Here is a 20,021-nt window from a genome sequence, read left to right as displayed (position 1 = left end):
AAATAAGGGCAAATAACCACGAAGACGGGGATTGATTCCCGTGTGCTGGGCCAGATTCCAACCCAGCTACTGTGCAAAATAAAATGATGATGGGTCATTTGTGATAGCGTTTAATATCAATTACTCCCATTGACAAATCATTTCTGTTTTCATAAAATCTGTGGCGCAGGTTCAGAGGCTTATACTTTGGTGTCTTTTTTTAAAGAGAATAAATAATTAATCATTGCTCCTCAATTGTCTTGAATGAGTTCCATGTTTGTTTAATGTTATCTGTGAAAGAAAGTTATTCACTAAGGTTAGAGGGCTGAGGCAGAAAAACAGATACTTCTTCAACAACATCAGATACATGTTTCAGCTCTGCCCGAGTGGGTACCACTCCTTCCTTCTAAGGCAGAAAGGTTGTGGGTTCAAATCCCACGCCAGAGTCAGTCAGATTCTGCTGGAACTGTGTAAAACACCAGTCAGGCCACTGTGTCCAGTTCTGGTCACCACATTACAGGAAGGATGGGATCTCACCGAAGAGGGTATGGTGCAGAGATTTACGAGGGTGTTGCCAGGAATGGAAAATTTTCACCATGAGGAAAGTCTGAATGGGCTAGGATCATTTTCATTGCAGCACAGGAGGCAGTGGGGAGACTTAGTTGTGGTGTCTAAAATTATGAAGGGCTCAGAGTGGATAAGGAAGGGTCTGTTCCTCTTAGGACAGAGGTCAATTAATACATTTGAAGAAATTGGTGTAAGGATTAATGGGGCGTTGAGGAGAAATCATTAACCCAAAGGCTGGTTGGGGTCTGGGGCTCTCTCCTTAAAAGGGGTGGTAGAGACAGAAATCCTGGCTGCAGTTAAAGCCTACTTGGAGATGTACTTCACCTTTGATAAAGGGTCATCTGGACTCGAAACGTTGGCTCTTTTCTCTCCATACAGATGCTGCTAGACCTGCTGAGATTTTCCAGCATTTTCTCTTCTGGTTATGTGCTTGAAGGGCCCTTATCGAGTGGGTCGCACGGCAGCACAGTGGTTAGCACTGTCGCTTCACAGCTCCAGGGTCCCAGGTTCGATTCCGGCTTGGGTCACTGCCTGTGCGGACTCTGAACGTTCTCCCGTGTCTGCCTGCAGTTTCCTCCGGGTGCTCCGGTTTCCTTGCATGGCCCAAAGATGTGCAGGTTGGGTGGATTGGCCAAGCTAAATTGCCCTTAGTTTAGGTGGGGTTACGGGGGTGGGGTGGAGATGTGGCTTAAGTGGGTGCTCTTTCCAAGAGCCGGTGCAGACTCGACGGGCCGAATGGCCTCCTTCTGCACTGTAAATTCCAGGATTCTATGATTACCGAAACAGCCACGGAGCATGGACTGGAAATGAGGTTAGACTAGTTAACTCTTTGTTGGTCAGCAAAGACGCAATGGGCTGAATGGCCTCCTTCTCTGCTGTAAATCTGTCCTCGTTTCTGTGTATCACCAACAAGAATGGATTGGGTTTCTTCCCCTTGTCCTAAACGTGTTGTTAGGTGGCTCTGTGATGCTAAATGTGAAACACTCTTACAAACCAGACACTCCTAAATGTTCCGATAATTAAGGTTAATGTTTTTTTTGTCACAAATTACCTTCCGAACGCTCTGTAGTTTTCTGGAGCTTCTCTTTCCATACAGAGAAATGTCAAAAGGGAACTTTGAACCAGAACTTGAATCCATTCCTTCAAAATAAACAGACGTCCTTAAGAGGCTGTGGAGGATCCAGCACAGAACCTTCTCCATCCCCACATCACCCTTCCACCTCGCCATCCCCCTTTCCCACCCCTCCCTATCCTCCCTCTGCGTGCATTCCCACGCCCACCGCCATCATCCCCCCTCCCCCACACTAGTGACAACACCCCCACACCGCCCTCATACCCCCATCCCATCCCACCTTCACTGTCCCCATACCTCCTCCATCCCCCCCTCCCCACACCGCCCCCGTGCCCCCCTCCCCTACACTGCCCTCGCTAGCCCATTCCCCCTCCCTCCATCTCCTTCACCATCCTCACCGGCCACTGCCCCACATCCCACACATTTTCCCATCCTCCCCGGCTGGATTTGACTTCTGATCTAACTGTTAGTGACCTGTAGCCACATCTCATGACGTGCTTCAATGTCCTGGAGCGGACAAATCTGATTTACAAAAACTGCAAGATCTGTAAATGTTATTAAGCCACACAGTATCGGCTAGTTTAGTCAAGATATCCAACAATTTGAAATATATCAATGGCTTTGAGATAGTGGACAGGGGAATGCCATACAGAAGATAAAAGTCTTTCGGATAACCACGGGACATTTCATATAAACCACGGGACATTTCCAAATGCTGCATTTAATGGCAGTGAAGAAAAAGAGAATTTGGGGTTAAAAGGGCAAATATTTGCGTAAATGACAATAAGATTATTGTCTCATTATTAACGATGGATGCTGGTCTAACAATATCCTACATGGCACCCCAGAGCTCCAATTATTTTGGAATTAGTTCATATTTAAACAAGTTCTTCCTTCTTCTGCAATCCCTCCATAACCTTGTTCCTCTACCTCGGCAATCTCCTCCAACTCCACAATCTCCCAACAGCTCCTCAATTCTGGCCTTTTCAACATCTACAATTTTAACTGCTCCACCATTGGTTGGACCTTTAACTGCCTGGGTCCTAGGCCCTGGAATTCCCTCCCTAAACATTCCTGCCTCTCTATCTTTCCGTGTTTTAGACACGTTTCTTTGTCCGAGCTTTCGGTCATCTGGCGTCACGTCTCCGGATGTGGGTCGGTGCCCTTGTGGAGCACCTTGGGACATGTGAGTAATGGGACACAAGTACAATACATCAAACCGAAAACCAAAGATGCTCAAAAACCAGACACCCTTTTAAGGACATGTTGAACTTTTTTTTCCCCCCCAAGAATAACCTTCTCTTCAACTGCTGACAGAGCAGTGCATTGCAATCTGCGATTCTAGCCACAGGGCTTTTGCTCGATACAAGCTATTGCAGTCATTAGATTCTCAGCTGATGCCAAAGACAGTTCACATGCTGAGAAAAAAATGTCTTTTTGATTAGTCGCATGATCCAAAAAGCAACAAGATCCAAAATACGGCATGGACTTGCTCCCGAGGTTGCTGTTTTGGGACACTATACCTGTTTATAAATACAAGTTGTTGGCGTTGAGGTATTGTTAATGATACCACTGTTATCTCCAAGTTGCCACAGTTAGGTTTATCACACTGAAATTAATGAAATGAAAATCGCTTATTGTCACAAGTAGGCTTCAATGAAGTTACTGTGAAAAGCCCCTAGTCGCCACATTCCGGCGCCTGTTCGGGGAGGCTGTTACGGGAATCGAACCGTGCTGCTGGCCTGCCTTGGTCTACTTTCAAAGCCAGCGATTTAGCCCTGTGCTAAACAGCCCCTAACCCTGTGCTTCATTATTCAGAGGATGAGATGGAAGGGCACAATCTTTATTCTTCTTTCAAATGATACTTTTTCCATCATTGATATTCAATCTTTCTAAGGTGGTCTTCTTGATTTACTCAACTGTCATCCTCAGTATAGGAACAGGAGGAGGCCATTCAGCCCCTCAAGCCTATTTTGCCATTTGATCATGTCTGGTTTGTACCTCAATCCCACTTACCCACCTTCGCTCCGCATCCTTTCAAATCCTCGCCCAACAAAATTCTATCCATCTCAATCTGGAAAATCCCAATTATCGTTTATAGATTTTGAGAGACACTTCCAGAATTCCATTGTCCTTTGCAGAGGTGGACTGATACTTTTGGGGGCCCCACGCTTTCTCTCTTTGCTGGGGCCCCCACATCACACCCCACCCCTGGTGACATGGCGGTCCGCCCCCGATGATATCAAGCCCCTCCCCAATGACATAAAGTCCAACCCCCAATGACATTGAGCCCTGTCCCAATGATGTTGAGCCCCTTCCCAATGGCATCAAGCCCCACCCCCATTGACATCAAGCCCTACTCCCAATGACATTGAGCCCCGCCCACCCAATGATGTTGAGCCCCACCCCCAATGACATCAAGCCCCACCCCAATGACATCAAGCCCCACCCACCCAGTGATGTTCAACCCCGCCCCAATGATATTGAGCCGCACCCTGAATGACGTCAATGCCCTCCTGACCTTGCCCGCCCTCAGCTCACACAATGCAAGGCCCAGGAACCCCAAATCCCAACCTCACTGTCCAGTCCGGTTGCAGTCCAGCCTCTCACCCTCAGCCCTGCTGCCTGGCTGGCACTCCGCTCCCGCTATCTGCTGCACCCCGACTCCCTGGGACACAACGCAGCCACTCCCCCAGCCTTCTGCGCACCGCCCCACTCCAACTCTGCTCACCTCTCGTGCTTAATACTGTCAGTTAGCACTTCTAATTGTTCCCACTCAGTCTGTTTCAGCTTGTGACACTAATCCAAAGAGTTTTACTTTGAAGGTTACTTAGTTGAGCACAAAATAATGGTGGCACAGTGGCTAGCACGGCTGTCTCACAGCGCCACGGACCCGGGTTAATTCTGGCCTTGGGTGGCTGGCTGCACACAGAACAATACTTTTCACTGTACCACGGTACATATGACAATCAATCTAAATCTAAATCTGTCTGTGTGGAGTTTGCACACAGGTAGGCTGCTCTTTCCAGGGGCCGTTGTACACTCGATGGGCCGAATGTCCTCCTTCTGCACTGTAAATTCTATGAACCTATGACAGTAACCCAGGGCAGCATCGAACACGGTGCTCAGCGCTGTGAGGCATCGGTGCTAATCACTGTGCCGCCCACCCTCAATGATCGACGGGCTTTGCCTTCCGCGCTCTACAGCTCCATCGAGATGTGTCCCCAGAATGCACATCAGAGGTGGAAGCAGCCAGCTGCTTACCACATCCCGTGGCCTTCGATGCCCCTGGCGGGTGTCCTTCGGGGGTTCTGGGGCCAGAGTGCTCCGGCTCACTTGTCGGCGGCACATGTACAGCGGTGCCGCCCAGTCCCGTGTGCTGACTTCGAGACGCGGCTTCATCAGAGGGATGGAACTCGGAGGAGCTGGTGGCCACCATCCCCACTCCATGGGACGGGTCCAGGGTGGCACCCGGTGCCCTCTCCTCCCGCTCGGTGCCCACAGGGCCCTGGGGTTTACCTTGGGATGGAGGGGCAGCTGGTTTGAGCCCTTGCTGCCCCTACGTCATAGAACATAGAACATAGAAAATACAGCACAGAACAGGCCCCTCGGCCCACGATGTTGTGCCGAACCTTTGTCCTAGATTAATCATAGATTATCATTGAATTTACAGTGCAGAAGGAGGCCATTCGGCCCTTTGAGTCTGCACCAGCTCTTGGAAAGAGCACCCTACCCAAACTCAACACCTCCACCCAACACCAAGGGCAATTTGGACATTAAGGGCAATTTATCATTGGCCAATTCACCTAACCCGCACATCTTTGGACTGTGGGAGGAAACCGGAGCACCCGGAGGAAACCCACGCAGACACGGGAAGGACGTGCAGACTCCGCACAGACAGTGACCCAAGCCGGAATCGAACCTGGGACCATGGATCTGTGAAGCAATTGTGCTATCCACAATGCTACCGTGCTGCCCTTAAGAACAAATAAATCTACACTATATCATTTTCCCGTAATCCATGTACCTATCCAACAGCTGCTTGAAGGTCCCTAATGTTTCCGACTCAACTACTTCCACAGGCAGTGCATTCCATGCCCCCACTACTCTCTGGGTAAAGAACCTACCTCTGATATCCCTCCTATATCTTCCACCTTTCACCTGAAATTTATGTCCCCTTGTAATGGTTTGTTCCACCTGGGGAAAAAGTCTCTGACTGTCTACTCTATCTATTCCCCTGATCATCTTATAAACCTCTATCAAGTCGCCCCTCATCCTTCTCCGCTCTAATGAGAAAAGGCCTAGCACCCTCAACCTTTCCTCGTAAGACCTACTCTCCATTCCAGGCAACATCCTGGTAAATCTTCTTTGCACCTTTTCCAAAGCTTCCACATCCTTCCTAAAATGAGGTGACCAGAACTGTACACAGTACTCCAAATGTGGCCTTACCAAAGTTTTGTACAGTTGCATCATCAGCTCACGGCTCTTAAATTCAATCCCTCTGTTAATGAACGCGAGCACACCATAGAGTGTCCACACCATGGTGCTGACACCCTCGGCGATGCTCCTCAGTGACTGGGACACGCTCTGCAGAGCCTCCGCCCATCTGAGAGCGGGACATGTCCCGCAGAACCTCATCAAGGTCAGCCTAGTACTAGGTCACCCCCCCACCCCCCCAGCGAGTCGGACAGTCTACCGAGACTCTACCAAGACAGCCATGGCCGTCACCGACACCTTCACTCATGGTGCAGATGTTGTGCACCAGGGCCTCCACTGCGGTAACCACCCTAGCAGTGTTGTCCTCGGTGCCACGCATTGCTGGCTCCACCTCCTGTGCCTCTAGGACCCCTGCAATTGGCTATGGACCAGCTGGAGTGTCACTTACATCTCCGTCTGAATGTGCCGGCCGGTTCCTAATGTCTCCATCAGCTCTGGGATAGCATGTTCCATGGGCTCAGCATCTGACTGGGACCCAGCTGGGTCCTGGGATCCAGCAGACCTCCGACTGCTGTCTCGCCCTGGGGGCTTCCTGCCTCCACCTGATGTACATTAGCAGCTGTGTGGTGCTCACCAGATTGTGCCCCAGCAGCCTGACCATTAACACTTCCCACCGAGGTGTGTGTATCTGCGCTGGTGGACGGTGGGGATGACAGCTGTGGCATCCTGGGAGCTCTCCTCCGAGGTGTTCTCCTGGGAGGCCGGGGAGGGGCCCGCCCCGGAAGGGCTGCCTCCGTCGGCTGGAGAACCTGTGGGAGAATGGACATGTGGTCAGTGGAGGGATGGGTCAGTGTGTGTCAGAGCAACTCAGGAGTAACAGATCCTCTGGGTGGGGCCCAGTGGGCCCCCACCATGGCGGCGTGCGCCTACCTCCTTATTGGTGACTGCTCTGTCCTTGGCCACACCCGTCACCTCCAGGGCCCGTTCCTCGAAGGTCTTGAGGATTCTTATGTCTAGCATCCCTCAGCCAGTCTCTTCCAGCGACTGTGGGGGAGCTTCTCAGCGGAGACACAGAGAGGGCATCATTAGCCGCACACGTGGTTCACAGTGGTGAGGGGGGAGTGGGTGGTGAAGGGAGGTTTGGGGGGGTGAAGAGAGGGCTGGGGCTGCATGGAGGGTTGGGGGATGGATGCTCGCGTGGGGGTGGAAAGGTCTCGGGGAGCGGGGCGGCGTAGGTCGTTAACATTCCTGTGACACAGGAGGTCGCTCCTCCTGCTCACGCTTTCCAATCTGGGTTGCTGCCACTTCATCCCAGGCGGCAGTGGCTGCCCGGCGGCTCACCATCCGGGACCCTCGGGGGAACAGGTGGGTCCTCCTGAACTCCAGAAATCGGCCAGCGAGCCTCCATTTACGGCACGAAGCGCGTGGGGCCTTGTTAAGTGGACCAATTAACCTTTGAATAGCGTTGCCGGCCGAACGCCGGGAAGCTCGCGGCAGTTCCCGCTCGCTACCACACTTAGAAAACTTTCCGGAGAATTGCGACCCTTATAAAGAGTCATTGCTGCCGGCAGGGCCACCCCAGTGTCAGATTTGGGGGGGCCCCAATGGTGCGCTGGGGAATCCCAGGGAAGAATTTACCCGTCAATTGTCCAGAAGGACCAACTTCGTTGGGATATTTGCGCTGGGCTAAGGACCATCCAATACTCTGGAAAAAATGAGCTTCGAACTTCAGAGTAACTACATTAAACACTCGCATGGGCCACCCTCCACATCCCCCCGCCCCCCCCGCCCCTCCCCGCCCGACATCTGATCCCCAAACCCGCTCCAACCCTAACCCCAGCCTGAGGCAACACCGGACACACCTGCCGGTCTGTCACCTTAAAGAGGGTGGGAAATGGAGGGAGGGGGAGGTGGGGAGGGTAGCAATGATGGACCAGGCCACGTCCTAAGTGAAGCGGGCAAGTATAAGGGCCTCCCTGGCCCTCTAGGCTTGCCGGACCCTCGCCGCTGCTGCCCTGTCCTGCAGCCTCCAGCTGGCCCTCCGGGGCCCGTCCTCCGGCCCCTGCTGGTCCGGAGCCGCCTCATCATCCTCGTCCTCCTCCTTGTAGGTGGGTGCAAATTCCTCATTCCCAACCTCCAGCATGTTGCCCCGCTGCTGTGCCAGGTTGTGGAGGCCACAGCAGACCAGCACAAAGCGGGCGACCCTCCGGAGGGTGGTCGGCAGGGCACCACTAGAGCGGTCGAGGCATCGGAATCGCATCTTGAGGAGTCCGGCGCACCGCTCGGTGACAGCCCGGGTGGCCACATGACCTCGTTGTATCGGGTCTCCACTTCGGTCTCCGGCCTGGATTCCCCTTATCCCCGCACCGTCTCCTTGTTGAGACAGAGCCTCCTGCGGCACGCGCTGTCAGTCATTTGTTCAAAGGATCAGCGATGCCTGTGCACCCTGGGCTATCAGGGGCACTCCCCCTCTGGGTCCCTCCTTGGCCCGGTGGGCGGCTGGATCCTCAGGGTCCTGAGCAGCAGTCCCTGCATGTGGGCCGCCTCGGGCATCTGCAGACGCTGCTGCTGCCGCTGTCTCCGGTGTCTGGCCACCCGGCCTACCAGCAGCCCCACTGCAGGGTTCAAAATACTGTCCACACCATTCAATATCTGTAAGGAATTGGGAGCGGGTGTTAGACTGACAAACAGCGGTGGCTCTCACCCCGGGACCCTCCATTCACCCACTAATCCACCCCCTCTCCCAGGCCCGGAATGTCCAGCCCATGCATTCCCGGCCGCAGGGGGCCCTCCCCAACGGACCCCAGACCCTGTACCCCAGACATCCGCACATAACTTCACCTGGACCGGGTGCTGGTCCCCTCCCCGTGGCACTCACCTACCCTCCGGCCATGGACGTGTCCCTGGAGCTGTGTCCCATCCCCTGGGTGTGGACGTGTCTCGGGGCTGTGTCCCATCCCCTGGGTGTGGACGTGTCTCGGGGCTGTGTCCCATCCCCTGGGTGTGGACGTGTCTCGGGGCTGTGTCCCACCCCCTGGGTGTTGGGATGTTGGCTGCTGCGTGTGTGGTGCTGCCTCCCGCAGTGTCCAGGCACAGTGTCCAGGCATCGCGGTCTGATTGGGATTCTAGGCAATGACTCACACATGCTACCTGGCCCGTCCACCAACAGGAGTCCACTTGAGATGTGGGAAGTGCTCACTTAACCATGATTGCCAAATCCCTACCAGCAATAGCCTTTAGCCGCATGGCCAGAGGCCTTGGCAATCGGTGGGGGTTATGGGTAGTCGGTGGGGAGACGGGCAGTGACAAGGGTTGCCCCCGGAATGGGCACACACGATCCAGGGGTTGGTATGGTGGTACCGCATGTGGTTGCCCCTTCCCATGGCGGCCCACCCCTGTGGAGATGGTTCCCCCAGCCCAGGGTGCCCCATGCTCCGCTGAGCAGTGGGGCGGCAATCCCAGCGCCCCGATCTCTTAGCTGGTGAGCAAAGGTGGCTACTCACCTCCTCGGCCCCCCACAGAAGCCCTTCCGCCAGGTTCACGATTTTCTAAAGGAGTACTAATCGGCGCCAACGTGACCACTTGCTGGGGAGGCGGCTGAATGATGGGAGGCCGTTGGATATGGGGTGGCTCTCGTTAATTGTATGGAAATGGGGCTTAAGTGGTGATAACTGGTTTCTCACCACGCTCCGGCGAGTTCCCGATTTCGCCTCGAGGTTGCATCGCCACCTGTTTGGCGCCTGGCGCGGTTCTCGTTGCTCTGTCCCCCTCAAGGACAAGGAGGCCGGAGAATCATTATTTTAAAAACGTCAATTAGATTACATAGATTACATAGAACATACAGTGCAGAAGGAGGCCATTCGGCCCATCGAGTCTGCACCGACCCACATTAATCCCTCACTTCCACCTTATCCCCGCAACCCAATAACCCCTCCCAACCCTTATGGACACTACGGGTAATTTAGCATGGCCAATCCACCTAACCTGCACGTCTTTGGACTGTGGGAGGAAACCGGAGCACCCGGAGGAAACCCACGCGGACACGGGGAGAACGTGCAAACTCCGCACAGACAGTGACCCAGCAGGGAATCGAACCTGGGACCCTGGCGCTGTGAAGCCACAGTGCTAATCACTTGTGCTACCGTGCTGCCCTAAATTACTTCATCTTTCAAACTGCTAAAGTCAAGGAAATACAAACCGAAAGCTGTGAGGCCGAGGGTTAGCATTGACGATGTTACTGGATAAATCCCCAATATGGTCAGCGTGGCTGTCCCTTATCTGCTATTTTCATGCCGGCATCAAACCATTGAATTTGAATGAATAACTTGAAGGAACGCCTTGACTTGCTTCCATTCATTTGTTGGTTAACGTTTCTGTTCAGTGAACAGAAGCTCAGCCCTGCCTTCATTTCCCAGCAGGAGCTCAACTTCTTTAATTTATCACCAGTGTGGTCCGACTGAGCTGAATGACTCAAATTAGCATTTTGTGACATCCTTGTCATACCTGCCTCCTGTCCCTAAATAATCATTGCATTACCTGTCAAAATTGAGGGTAAGAATCTTTTCAATCTCTTCCTCACGTTGCGCCGCTCCCTCCCCTTTGTGATTATGTCACATGCTCACACGTTAATCTGTAACAATATTTGTACCGTGCTTTGGTGAAAACAATGGATTCTTCAAAGGTAAAGGCGAGGCCTCTGGTCGCGGTGCTACAGGCTGAACAGGCCGGACCTGTTTGACAGCCAGCTTCCTGAGGGACAACTGGCGCTGTGCAAACATTGTGTGCACGTTTTCGAGCTTTTCCTGAACCATCTGCATCTGGGCCTGTGACAGGGATGAAGAAAGAAACCGAAACACAAGAGCGTGAGATAGAGCGAGGCAACAGCTGAACCGGGCGCACTCACACTGTGGGAGTCCAGCATTTTAATGGAATCACAGTAATTGCAAAGCAAGAGAAGGCTATTCAGCCCATCACACTGCAGGTTCAAGAGGATGAAACTAAGGTTTAACCACTTAAATGCTGATGACAGTTTGCGTAACCCCAGCTTGCGCTACTTTGACTTTAAAAGGTTGAGATGGGTGATCGAATGATCCACATTTCCCTGGAGTGGGGTTCTCATGGCATGTTAAACATTTACCTGCGCTGTTCGGCTCAATATTTCTTTGGCCATATATTTTTTTCCCTAAATTTAGAGTATCCAATTATTTTTTTTTTCAATTAAGGGGCAATTTAGCGTGGCCAATTCATCTAACCTGCACATCTTTGGGTTGTGGGGGTGAAACCCACGCAGACACGGGGAGAATGTGCAAACTCCACACAGACAGTGACCCAGGGCTGGGATTCGAACCCGGGTCCTCAGCGCCACAGTCCCGGTGTTAACCACTGCGCCACATGCCGCCCGTCTTTTGCCATATCTTGCTGGGAGTGTGAGCTGCTTAGCGAGGGTAATGAGGCACCTGGGACTTAATGAACTCTGGATTGACACCCTGGACGCGGTTTAATGGCCTCGTCACGTCCGACTTGGTGAGCCCACGAGGGCGTGGAATCTTGCACGAGGTCTCTCCTGAGATTCGCGACGCTCAAAAGGTTTTGCAAGATTTAACAGAATCTCGCGAGACGTCGAGACGGATGAGCATATTTGGTGAGCCAAAGGCTTATTTAAAAATGTCTGCGCCCTCTAATTCCATTTGCAATGAGATTTAAGGATTGAGAAATGAAACAGAGGCTTACATGTGCCAAGGAGGGAATCTGGATGAACTAAATCAGCTTCAGACAGAAGCAAGTGGGGAGTATTCCACCCCACACCTGATTTCCATTTGTCCATGGTGGACAGGCTTTGGGGGGTCAGGAGGTGCAGAATTCCCTCTGATCGTCTCTTAGACCCACAGCCTAAATTTTCGGCTGCTTAATTAACTTTCTAATTTCTGTTTGAAAGGGTAACCTGGTTCAGTTTATTTAACACTGATTGCTTCTTCGCAAGTTATAAAGGAACTGAAAATATTTTAACAGGTGCCTGTTGGTGTGTTGCCGCTTAAAAAAAGTAGCAGCTTACATTCAGGAGCTTTTGAAGGCCTGCAAACAAGTGCAATTAGTGAACCCTCGGCATGGTGATTATGTTAATCTGGGGGAGGGCGGCACGGTGGCTCAGTGGTTAGCACTGCTGCCTCACAGCGCCGAGGACCCTCGTTCGCTCACGGTCCTCGGTCACTGTCCGTGTGGAGTTTGCACATTCTCCCTGTGTCTGCGTGGGTCTCACCTCCACAACCCAAAGATGACCGGAGTCCAGAGCAGATAAAGACGACTGATTTCCTTCCCGAATGAAACCTGTTGGCTTTTTAATGACAATCCAGCCTGGTTGATTTTGTTGGGACCAGCTTTTTATTTCCAGAGCTTAAAAACAAAATGAGTTTAAATTCTCTAATTGCCAGTATGGGATTTAGCTCACAAGAACCAAGCTGCAGTTCAGTGCCTTTCACCAACGCTTTGTATTTTGGGATCAATATGAGAAAAACGACAATGCTCTCTACTTGCTACATTTCAAAGAATTTGCAAGTAGTAGGCCCAATAAAAACCCTTCCACCAATGGGTGAGGCCAGAACCAGGGGCCTAAATGCAAGATCATCATTAATAAAATCAATAAGGAATTTGAGGGCAATTCTTTTACCCAGACAATGGTTAGACGCTGGGTGGCACAGCGGTTAGCACTGCTGCCTCACAGCGCCAGGGACCCGGGTTCAATTCCGGTCTCGGGTCACTGTCTGTGCGGAGTCTGCACGTTGTCCCCGTGTCAGCGTGGGTTTCCTCCGGGTGCTCCGGTTTCCTCCCCTCAGTCCAAAGATGTGCAGGTTAGGTGGATTGGCCATGATCAATTGCCCCTTAGTGTCCAAAAGGTTTGGTGGGGTTACCGGGGTGTGGGAATAGGGTGGAGGTCTGCCCCTGGGTCGGGCGCTCTTTCAGTGGGTCGATGCAGACCCGATGGGCCGAATGGTCTCCTTCTGCACTTTAGGGCTTCTATGATTCTATGGTTACCACAGGATAGGGTTGAGGAGAACAGAGCAAATACATTTAACGGGAAGATAGACTAACACGAGAGAGAATGGGATAGAGGACCCGCTGATATGAAGTATGGGTGGGAGGAGGCTGGCCTATCGCTTCAACATTGGTTTGTTTCTGTGCTGTAAATTCAATATAATTTTATGCTAATTGAAATAATCTCTTGGCTCCAGACCTTCATTGCAGAGGCTGTCTGGGTGACCGACAGTCAAAAATCCATACAGGTAAATAAGGGCTATGGTTGTAAGGAGAATTGATGATAAGGAGGGTATTGCTCTTAGCATAATCTACCTTCCTCAGTCATTGGGTAGCAGAACCACCGTAAATCGGTTCAATAACCATCAGAGCTACACTGCTGGATATCAAAAATACATATAGCACAAGATATGTTATCATTCAGTACCTTAATGGGGGTCGTGAGAATGGGTTCAAACTCATTGTACAACCCTTCGCCATCATACTGCAGATAGTCTCCAGAGCTTTCGAGAAACTTCTCGATTTCTTGTAGGGCTCCCTTTGCTCCGTCCTGTGACTGACACTTGTCCATGGGCTGGGAGGCGAGGAGATAAGCACCTTCATCGCACCATTGCAGAACCTGTGAGAAGGACAGAACCAGAACTATCCACATGAGTTACAGTGACATTCTTCCAGTTTGAGACCCTGTTTGTTCCTGTCTCCTTCAATTAGAACACAACTCATCAGAAAGTCACACCTCTGGTAATGAGAAGCAGTGTTGGTGCTGGATTCAGGCCCACTGTCCCATACCAACATAGGAATTAGGAGGATGTTATAACCTGCACGGATCTTACGGTCTAGGGATGATTCACTTCCCCATGGAGCCTGCAGAAGGTGATCTCCCCCAATAAGGGGCTGGGGCAGCCTTAACACGGTTCATATATCTTTGTATAAATAGCGTCGGCCAGTTAGGCACCAACTAGAGAAGACCCATTTGGGAATTACTGGAGCTGTACATAATAGTTAACGTGTTGAATAAAGTAAGTTCTGTTTTTCTCTACAACTCAGTATGGACTCTTTGTTGCCCCTTACAAAACTGGCGATGAGGATAAAAACTAGTTCTCCACCAATGCTACTGAACCAGATCCCCATCTTTCTCGGACACAGGTTGGTGTTTTCCTTCCATCATTCCTCTTTTCGGACGATTGGATGTGTTTGGTACAGGACTGGAAGATTGGAATCACTACCTACACAGGACGCGTTACTTTTGCAGGGGCAATAATATCGAGGAGAACAACCGGCAGGTGGTCATTTTGCTTACTGCCTGTGGCGCTAATATGTTCGGTATGATGCGGTGTCTTACTTACCCAGCGGCCCGCAAAAAAGTAGGCCATTCAGCCCCTTAAACCTGTTCCACCATTCAATAAGATCTCATTTTGGCCTCAACTCCACATTCTGCCTACCAATCTTAACATTTCACTCCCTTGTTAGTCCAGAAGCTATCTACCTCAACCTTAAATATAATCAATGAATGTTCAAAGAGCAGTGCCTTCACTGCTCTCTGAGGAAGTGAGTTCCAAAGACTCACGATTCTCTGAGAGAAAACATTTCTCCTAATCTCCATCTTAAATGGGAGACCGTCATTTGAAAACTATGTTGCCTCGTTCTAGTCTCTCCCACAATGGAAACAGCCTTTCGACATCCACCCTGTCAAGTCCCTTCAGGGATCGCCTCTTATTTTTCGAAACTTCAATGGGTGCAGACATACCTTTCTTCATAAGCTAACCAATCCCCCTATCCCAGGTATCAGTCGAGCAAAGCTTCTCTGAACTGCTTCTAATGCATTGACATCCTTCCTTAAATAAGGAGTCCAAAACTGTGCGCAGTACTCCAGATGGGGGTCTCATCAACACCCTCTATAACTGCAGCAAAACATGTTTTATATTTCATTCTCCTTGCAATAAACAACAACATTCCATTTGGCTCCCTAATTATTTGCTACACTTGGATTGTAACTTTTACTGATTAATGAACCAGGAAACCCAGGTCCCTCTGTACCTCGGAGATCTGTAATCTCTCTCTATTTAAATAAAATGCTGCTTTTCCATTCTTCCTGACAAAGTGGACAAGTTCATATTTTCCCACATTTTAGTGCACCTGCCAAATTTTTGCCAGATCATTTAACCTATCAATGTCTCTTTGTAGGCTCCTAATGTCCCCTTCAAAACCCCCCTTCATCCACATCATCGCTAAACATTGTAAATGGTTGAGGCTCCAGCACCGATCCCTCTGGCCCTATGCAGATCATGCCAACCGAAAAATGACCCATTTATGCCTACTCACTTTCCTGTTAGCTAACCAATCCTCTGCGCATGCTAATTGTTACCCTATACATCATGAGATCGTAGCGCGGCACGGTGACACAGTGGTTAGCACTGCTGCCTCACAGCGCCAAAGACCCAGGTTCGATCCCGGCCCCGGGTCACTGTCTGTGTAGAGTTTGCACATTCTCCCCGTGTCTGCGTGGACACAACCCAAAAAATGTGCAGGGTAGGTGGATTGGTCATGCTAAGTTGCCCCGTAATTGGACAAGAAAATTGGGTACTCTAAATACATTTTAAAAAAATCTTGAACTCTTAAATATGTAGTAAACGTTGATGTGGCACCTTGTCAAATGCTTTCTGGAAATCTAAGTACAGCACATCCACAGGTGCCCCTTTATCCATGCTGCTTGTTACTTGCTCAAAGAACTCCAACAGATTTGCCAAACATGGGGTTGGATTCTCCGTCCCGCCGCGCCAGATTTCTGGTTCGGCACGCCGGCGGGATGCTCCGTTTCGCCGGCCGGTCAATGGGGATTGCCATTGTGGGGCAGCCCCACGCCGTCGGGAAACCCCCGGGCTGCCGGCAAAACAGAGCATCCCGCCGGCGGAGAAGCCCGCCCCTGATTTCTCTATCACAGAATCAATGTTGACTCTGACTGATTGCATTGCTATTTTCTAAGTGACCCACTATCACTTCCTGAGTAACAGATTCCAACATTTTCCCTGTGACAGAGGCTAGGCTAACTGGATATTATTTGAATCCTCCGCAGTAAAGATACAGATATCTGTTCAATTCGTCCAGCATTTCCTGATTTTCCAATATTAATTCCCCAAAGTCATTCTCTGGAGGGCCAAAACTCACTTTTATTTACTATTTCCCTTCATAAATACTTGTAGAAGTTGTTACTAGCTCTTTTTATATTTCTGCCCGAAGTGCTCTCTTACTCTAATTTCTCCCTCATTATTTTAGTCATTTTTGCTGTTCTTTAATTTCTGTTGAATGACGAATTCTTTGACGAATTTTAAACTTTTCTTTCAATGTGGATATTATATTTAACTTCCTTCGTTAGACACAGATGAAATGTGAAATTCAATCAGATTATGATCTTTGCTTCCGAGGGGCACCTTCATTATGAGATCATTAATTAATTCGGTCTCATTGCATATTACTGGATTTAGGATAGGTTTCTCTCTGGTTCGCTTTCAACTGCGCTGCTCTAATAAACTGCCACAAAAACATTCATCATCCAAGCTACTACTGGCAATCCAGTTCCTCCAATTGTGAAGAAACCCACCACACCTAGTTGAATGTGGACCATAGGCGGGATTCCCCCCTACCCGGCGGGGCGGTCCCGGTGCCGAGGACTGGCGTGAAGCACTCCGGCGTGTGGGCCGCCCCGAAGGTGCAGAATCCTCCGCACCTTCAGGGGCTAGGCCGGTGCCAGAGTGGTTTGGCAGCCTGCGGGGGCGGGATTCACGCCCCCCCCCCTCCCCCGGCGATTCTCCGACCCGGTGGGGGGTCGGAGAATCCCGCCCCTTATATTTGAGACAAGGGTGACATCGAGTCCAGAGGTGGCGATTTTTGGAGTGCCGAAGACCCAGGAGTCCAGGGGGCGAGAGAGGATGACGTGTTGGCCTTTGCCTCCTTGGTAGCCCGGAGATGGATCTTATTGGCGTGGAGGGACTCGGAACCCCGGGGGTATGGGTCAGGGACATGGCCGGGGTTCTCAGGCTTGAGAAAATCAAGTTCGCCATAAGAGGATCAATGTTAGGGTTCATCCGGAGGTGGCAGCCGTTTATCGACTTTGTCGGGGAAAACTAAACTGTTAGCAGATACAATAGGAAGGGGGTGGGGTTAAGGAGCGTGGTGGGCGGGGGGGAGAGTATAGTTTAGTTTAGTTTAGGCGAGATCAGCGAGAGGAGGAGGTGGGACTAGGGAATTAATTGTGTTGGCTGGGTCTGGTTGTGGGGTGGAGGGTTGTTATTTCCTGAACTTTGTTTACATTTGTATTTGTTGTTATAAAATCATAAATCCTGAATAAAATGTTTCTTAAGAAAAAGGAATGTGGACCTTGGACTTTCTGCTCATGCACAGGTCCAGGGCACTGATGCATCTTTGATGTTCTTTGGGCTGAGGGCCTGCTCAGTGTGTTCCTGCAGAAGTAGAAGTGCGCATGGACCCGGATCAGGTGACCAGTTGCAGATAACCACAGCCAGCAAGTGTCCCAGAGTAAGGTGGGGGGGGGGGGGGGGGGAAGAGGGGGGGGGGCAAGGAAGAGGGGCCAGGGAGAGGTCCCAGGAAGAGGAATCCCAGGTGAGACACAGAGTCAGGGGGGGCTGGAAAATCCCCCAGTTAAGCTAAGCAATAAAGGGTAGGCGGGAAGCTAGCTCCAATTAGAGAAAAGGCTGAATGGAGCAGTTGGACATTATTTGCGTTCAACAGCATTCATTTGCAATCATTTGATAGCAGTTACACTCAAAAGCATTCAGTATACATTGTGCACTCGAGCCATCATTTAACTATCATTTATCAACTGCACTCAAAATCAATCATTTATCATTACATGGACCGCAACTGACATCAGTGTCATTAATTGCCCTAAACCACAGTGCTCAAACATTTACAATTAGCAATAACACACATAAATATTCAGACATCAACAGTTATCATTGAATTTACTCTCCATATTTCTGAATTTCGATACCTTCAAAAATGATAAAACTGAGCTAACTTTAGAAAAAGCAGACCGTTTTGATGAGATATGTTTCTGTATTTTTATTATAACCTACATCTTGTGCAGAACAATCCTGCCCACCATTGCTCCCCCACCTCCTCCCTGCAGCATAAAAAAAAAAATTCAGGGAAAATCACGGACCACTCCCCCCCCCTCCACAGATTGCTGAGGTTCACCTCCCCCACACATCTCCCTCTCTTTCCTTCCTCTCGCTCTCCCTTCCCTATTATTTCACTTACTGTTCTCCCGTATCCCCTTATTCCTCTCTTTCCTCCTCCACCCATTTCCGCCTCTCGCTTTACCTCTTCCCACCTCCACCTTTCCCACTTGCACCCTCCCCCTTTCCCCACTAACTGATGGTCTCTGTTTTTAGGGCGGATGGGAAACTGGAAGTGACGTTTCTGGGGCGGACCCGTGAAGATTTGAACTTCGGGTGGGAGCAGGACCGTGGCAATGTCTTAACTATTGAGGAAGCCAGAGGGAGGGAGAGAGATCAGGGAAATTGGAGAGTTCGGAAAACTCCAAGGCCTGAAGACTGGTGGAAGGCGAGGACTCAGGGTGAGTATTTGTCTAAATGGTGAGAAATTGCAGAGCTCTGAGATGCAGAGGGATCTGGGTGTCCTAGTGCATCAATCACAAAAGGATAGTATGCAGGTACAGCAAGTAAATAGTATGTTATCGTTTATTGCAGGACGAATTGAGGATAAATGGAGCAAGGTTATGCTTCAGTTGTGCAGGGCATAGGGGAGAGCACATCTGGAATACTGTCTACATTATTGGTCTCCTTACTTAAGGAAGAGTGTGAATGCATTTGATGCATTTCAAATAAAGTTCACTAGACTCATACCAAGAATGGTTGGGTTTTCTTATGAGGAAAGATTGGACAGGCTAGGCTATCCGCTGGTGTTTTGAAGAGTAAGAGGCGACTTGATTGAAACTTTTAGGTTCCTGAGTGGGTTTGATGTGATGGGTGTGGAGTGGATGTTTCCTCTAGTGGGAGAATCTATAACTAAGGGTAGGATTTTACTGCAGGGCCAAACTTTCAGTGAAGTGGATTTGGGAAAAGCCCTGAACATCTGGAAAGGCAGCTGAAAGGTTGGCGACTCCATGCTGAGGGCCACTGGGGCAAATTTACTCCGTTGCTGCAAGTGTTCTGCTGAAAACGTGGTTTGTGAGTTGGTGTTCGGGTGTACTCCGGAATCCAGGGGAATGAAATCTTGGAAGGTGAGACTGAAACCCTGAAAGATCACAGCCACCCGAGTTGTGAGAGAATTTCAAGATGAGATCTTTGAAGGTGAAGATTGTAAACCCTTGTGACAGAGATGGAGCTTCAGTGAGATTGGTTGGCTCACAGTGTAACAAACGTCTGGGAGGGTTGATGAGAAACTGCAGAATCACTAACAGCACTGTGGGTGTACCTACATTTCTTACACTGCAGATGTTCAGGAGGGCAGCTCAACGCTCACTTCTCAAGAGCAACTTGAGATGGGCAATAAATGTTGGCCTAACCAGCGACATCAACAGCCTACAAATGAATTTTAAAATTTGTTTTGGTCACATTTGTCACTTATTTTATCGTGTGATGTGTCTGACCACAGTTATTCTGTTCATTCACACGTACCTCATACTTACCCTGAATATTAGAGCATAAGATTGATATTGTAAATTGTTTTCTTATCTTTCTGACCTTGTATAACCACGGGCGAAATTCTCCGGAAACGGCGCGATGTCCGCCGACTGGCACCCAAAACGGCGCCAATCAGTCGGGCATCGCGCCGCCCCAAAGGTGCAGAATGCTCCGCATCTTTGGGGGCCGAGCCCCAACATTGAGGGGCTAGGTCGACGCCGGAGGAATTTCCGCCCCGCCAGCTGGCGGAAAAGACCTTTAGTGCCCCGCCA

The 20,021-nt window shown here is 50.3% G+C and overlaps 1 protein-coding gene across 4 annotated transcripts in view; it reads right to left on the bottom strand.

Annotated features, from left to right (window-relative positions):
* Positions 1-20,021, bottom strand: part of LOC140421311 (proto-oncogene DBL-like) — a 261,868-nt gene that overhangs the window by 81,483 nt on the left and 160,364 nt on the right. For all 4 annotated transcript variants that reach the window (XM_072505953.1, XM_072505952.1, XM_072505956.1 and 1 more), the window contains 3 exons: positions 13,512-13,703; positions 10,704-10,878; positions 1,598-1,686 (listed from right to left, as the gene is read on the bottom strand). In XM_072505953.1, coding sequence (XP_072362054.1) covers positions 1,598-1,686; positions 10,704-10,878; positions 13,512-13,703 — 456 coding nt within the window. The remainder of the gene's footprint in view (positions 1-1,597; positions 1,687-10,703; positions 10,879-13,511; positions 13,704-20,021) is intronic.

Source organism: Scyliorhinus torazame, chromosome 5 (genome assembly GCF_047496885.1).
Source record: "Scyliorhinus torazame isolate Kashiwa2021f chromosome 5, sScyTor2.1, whole genome shotgun sequence".
Taxonomy (NCBI): Eukaryota; Metazoa; Chordata; class Chondrichthyes; order Carcharhiniformes; family Scyliorhinidae; genus Scyliorhinus; species Scyliorhinus torazame.
The sequence above is the reverse complement of the archived record's forward strand: the minus strand, read 5'-3'. Positions and strand labels throughout refer to the sequence as shown.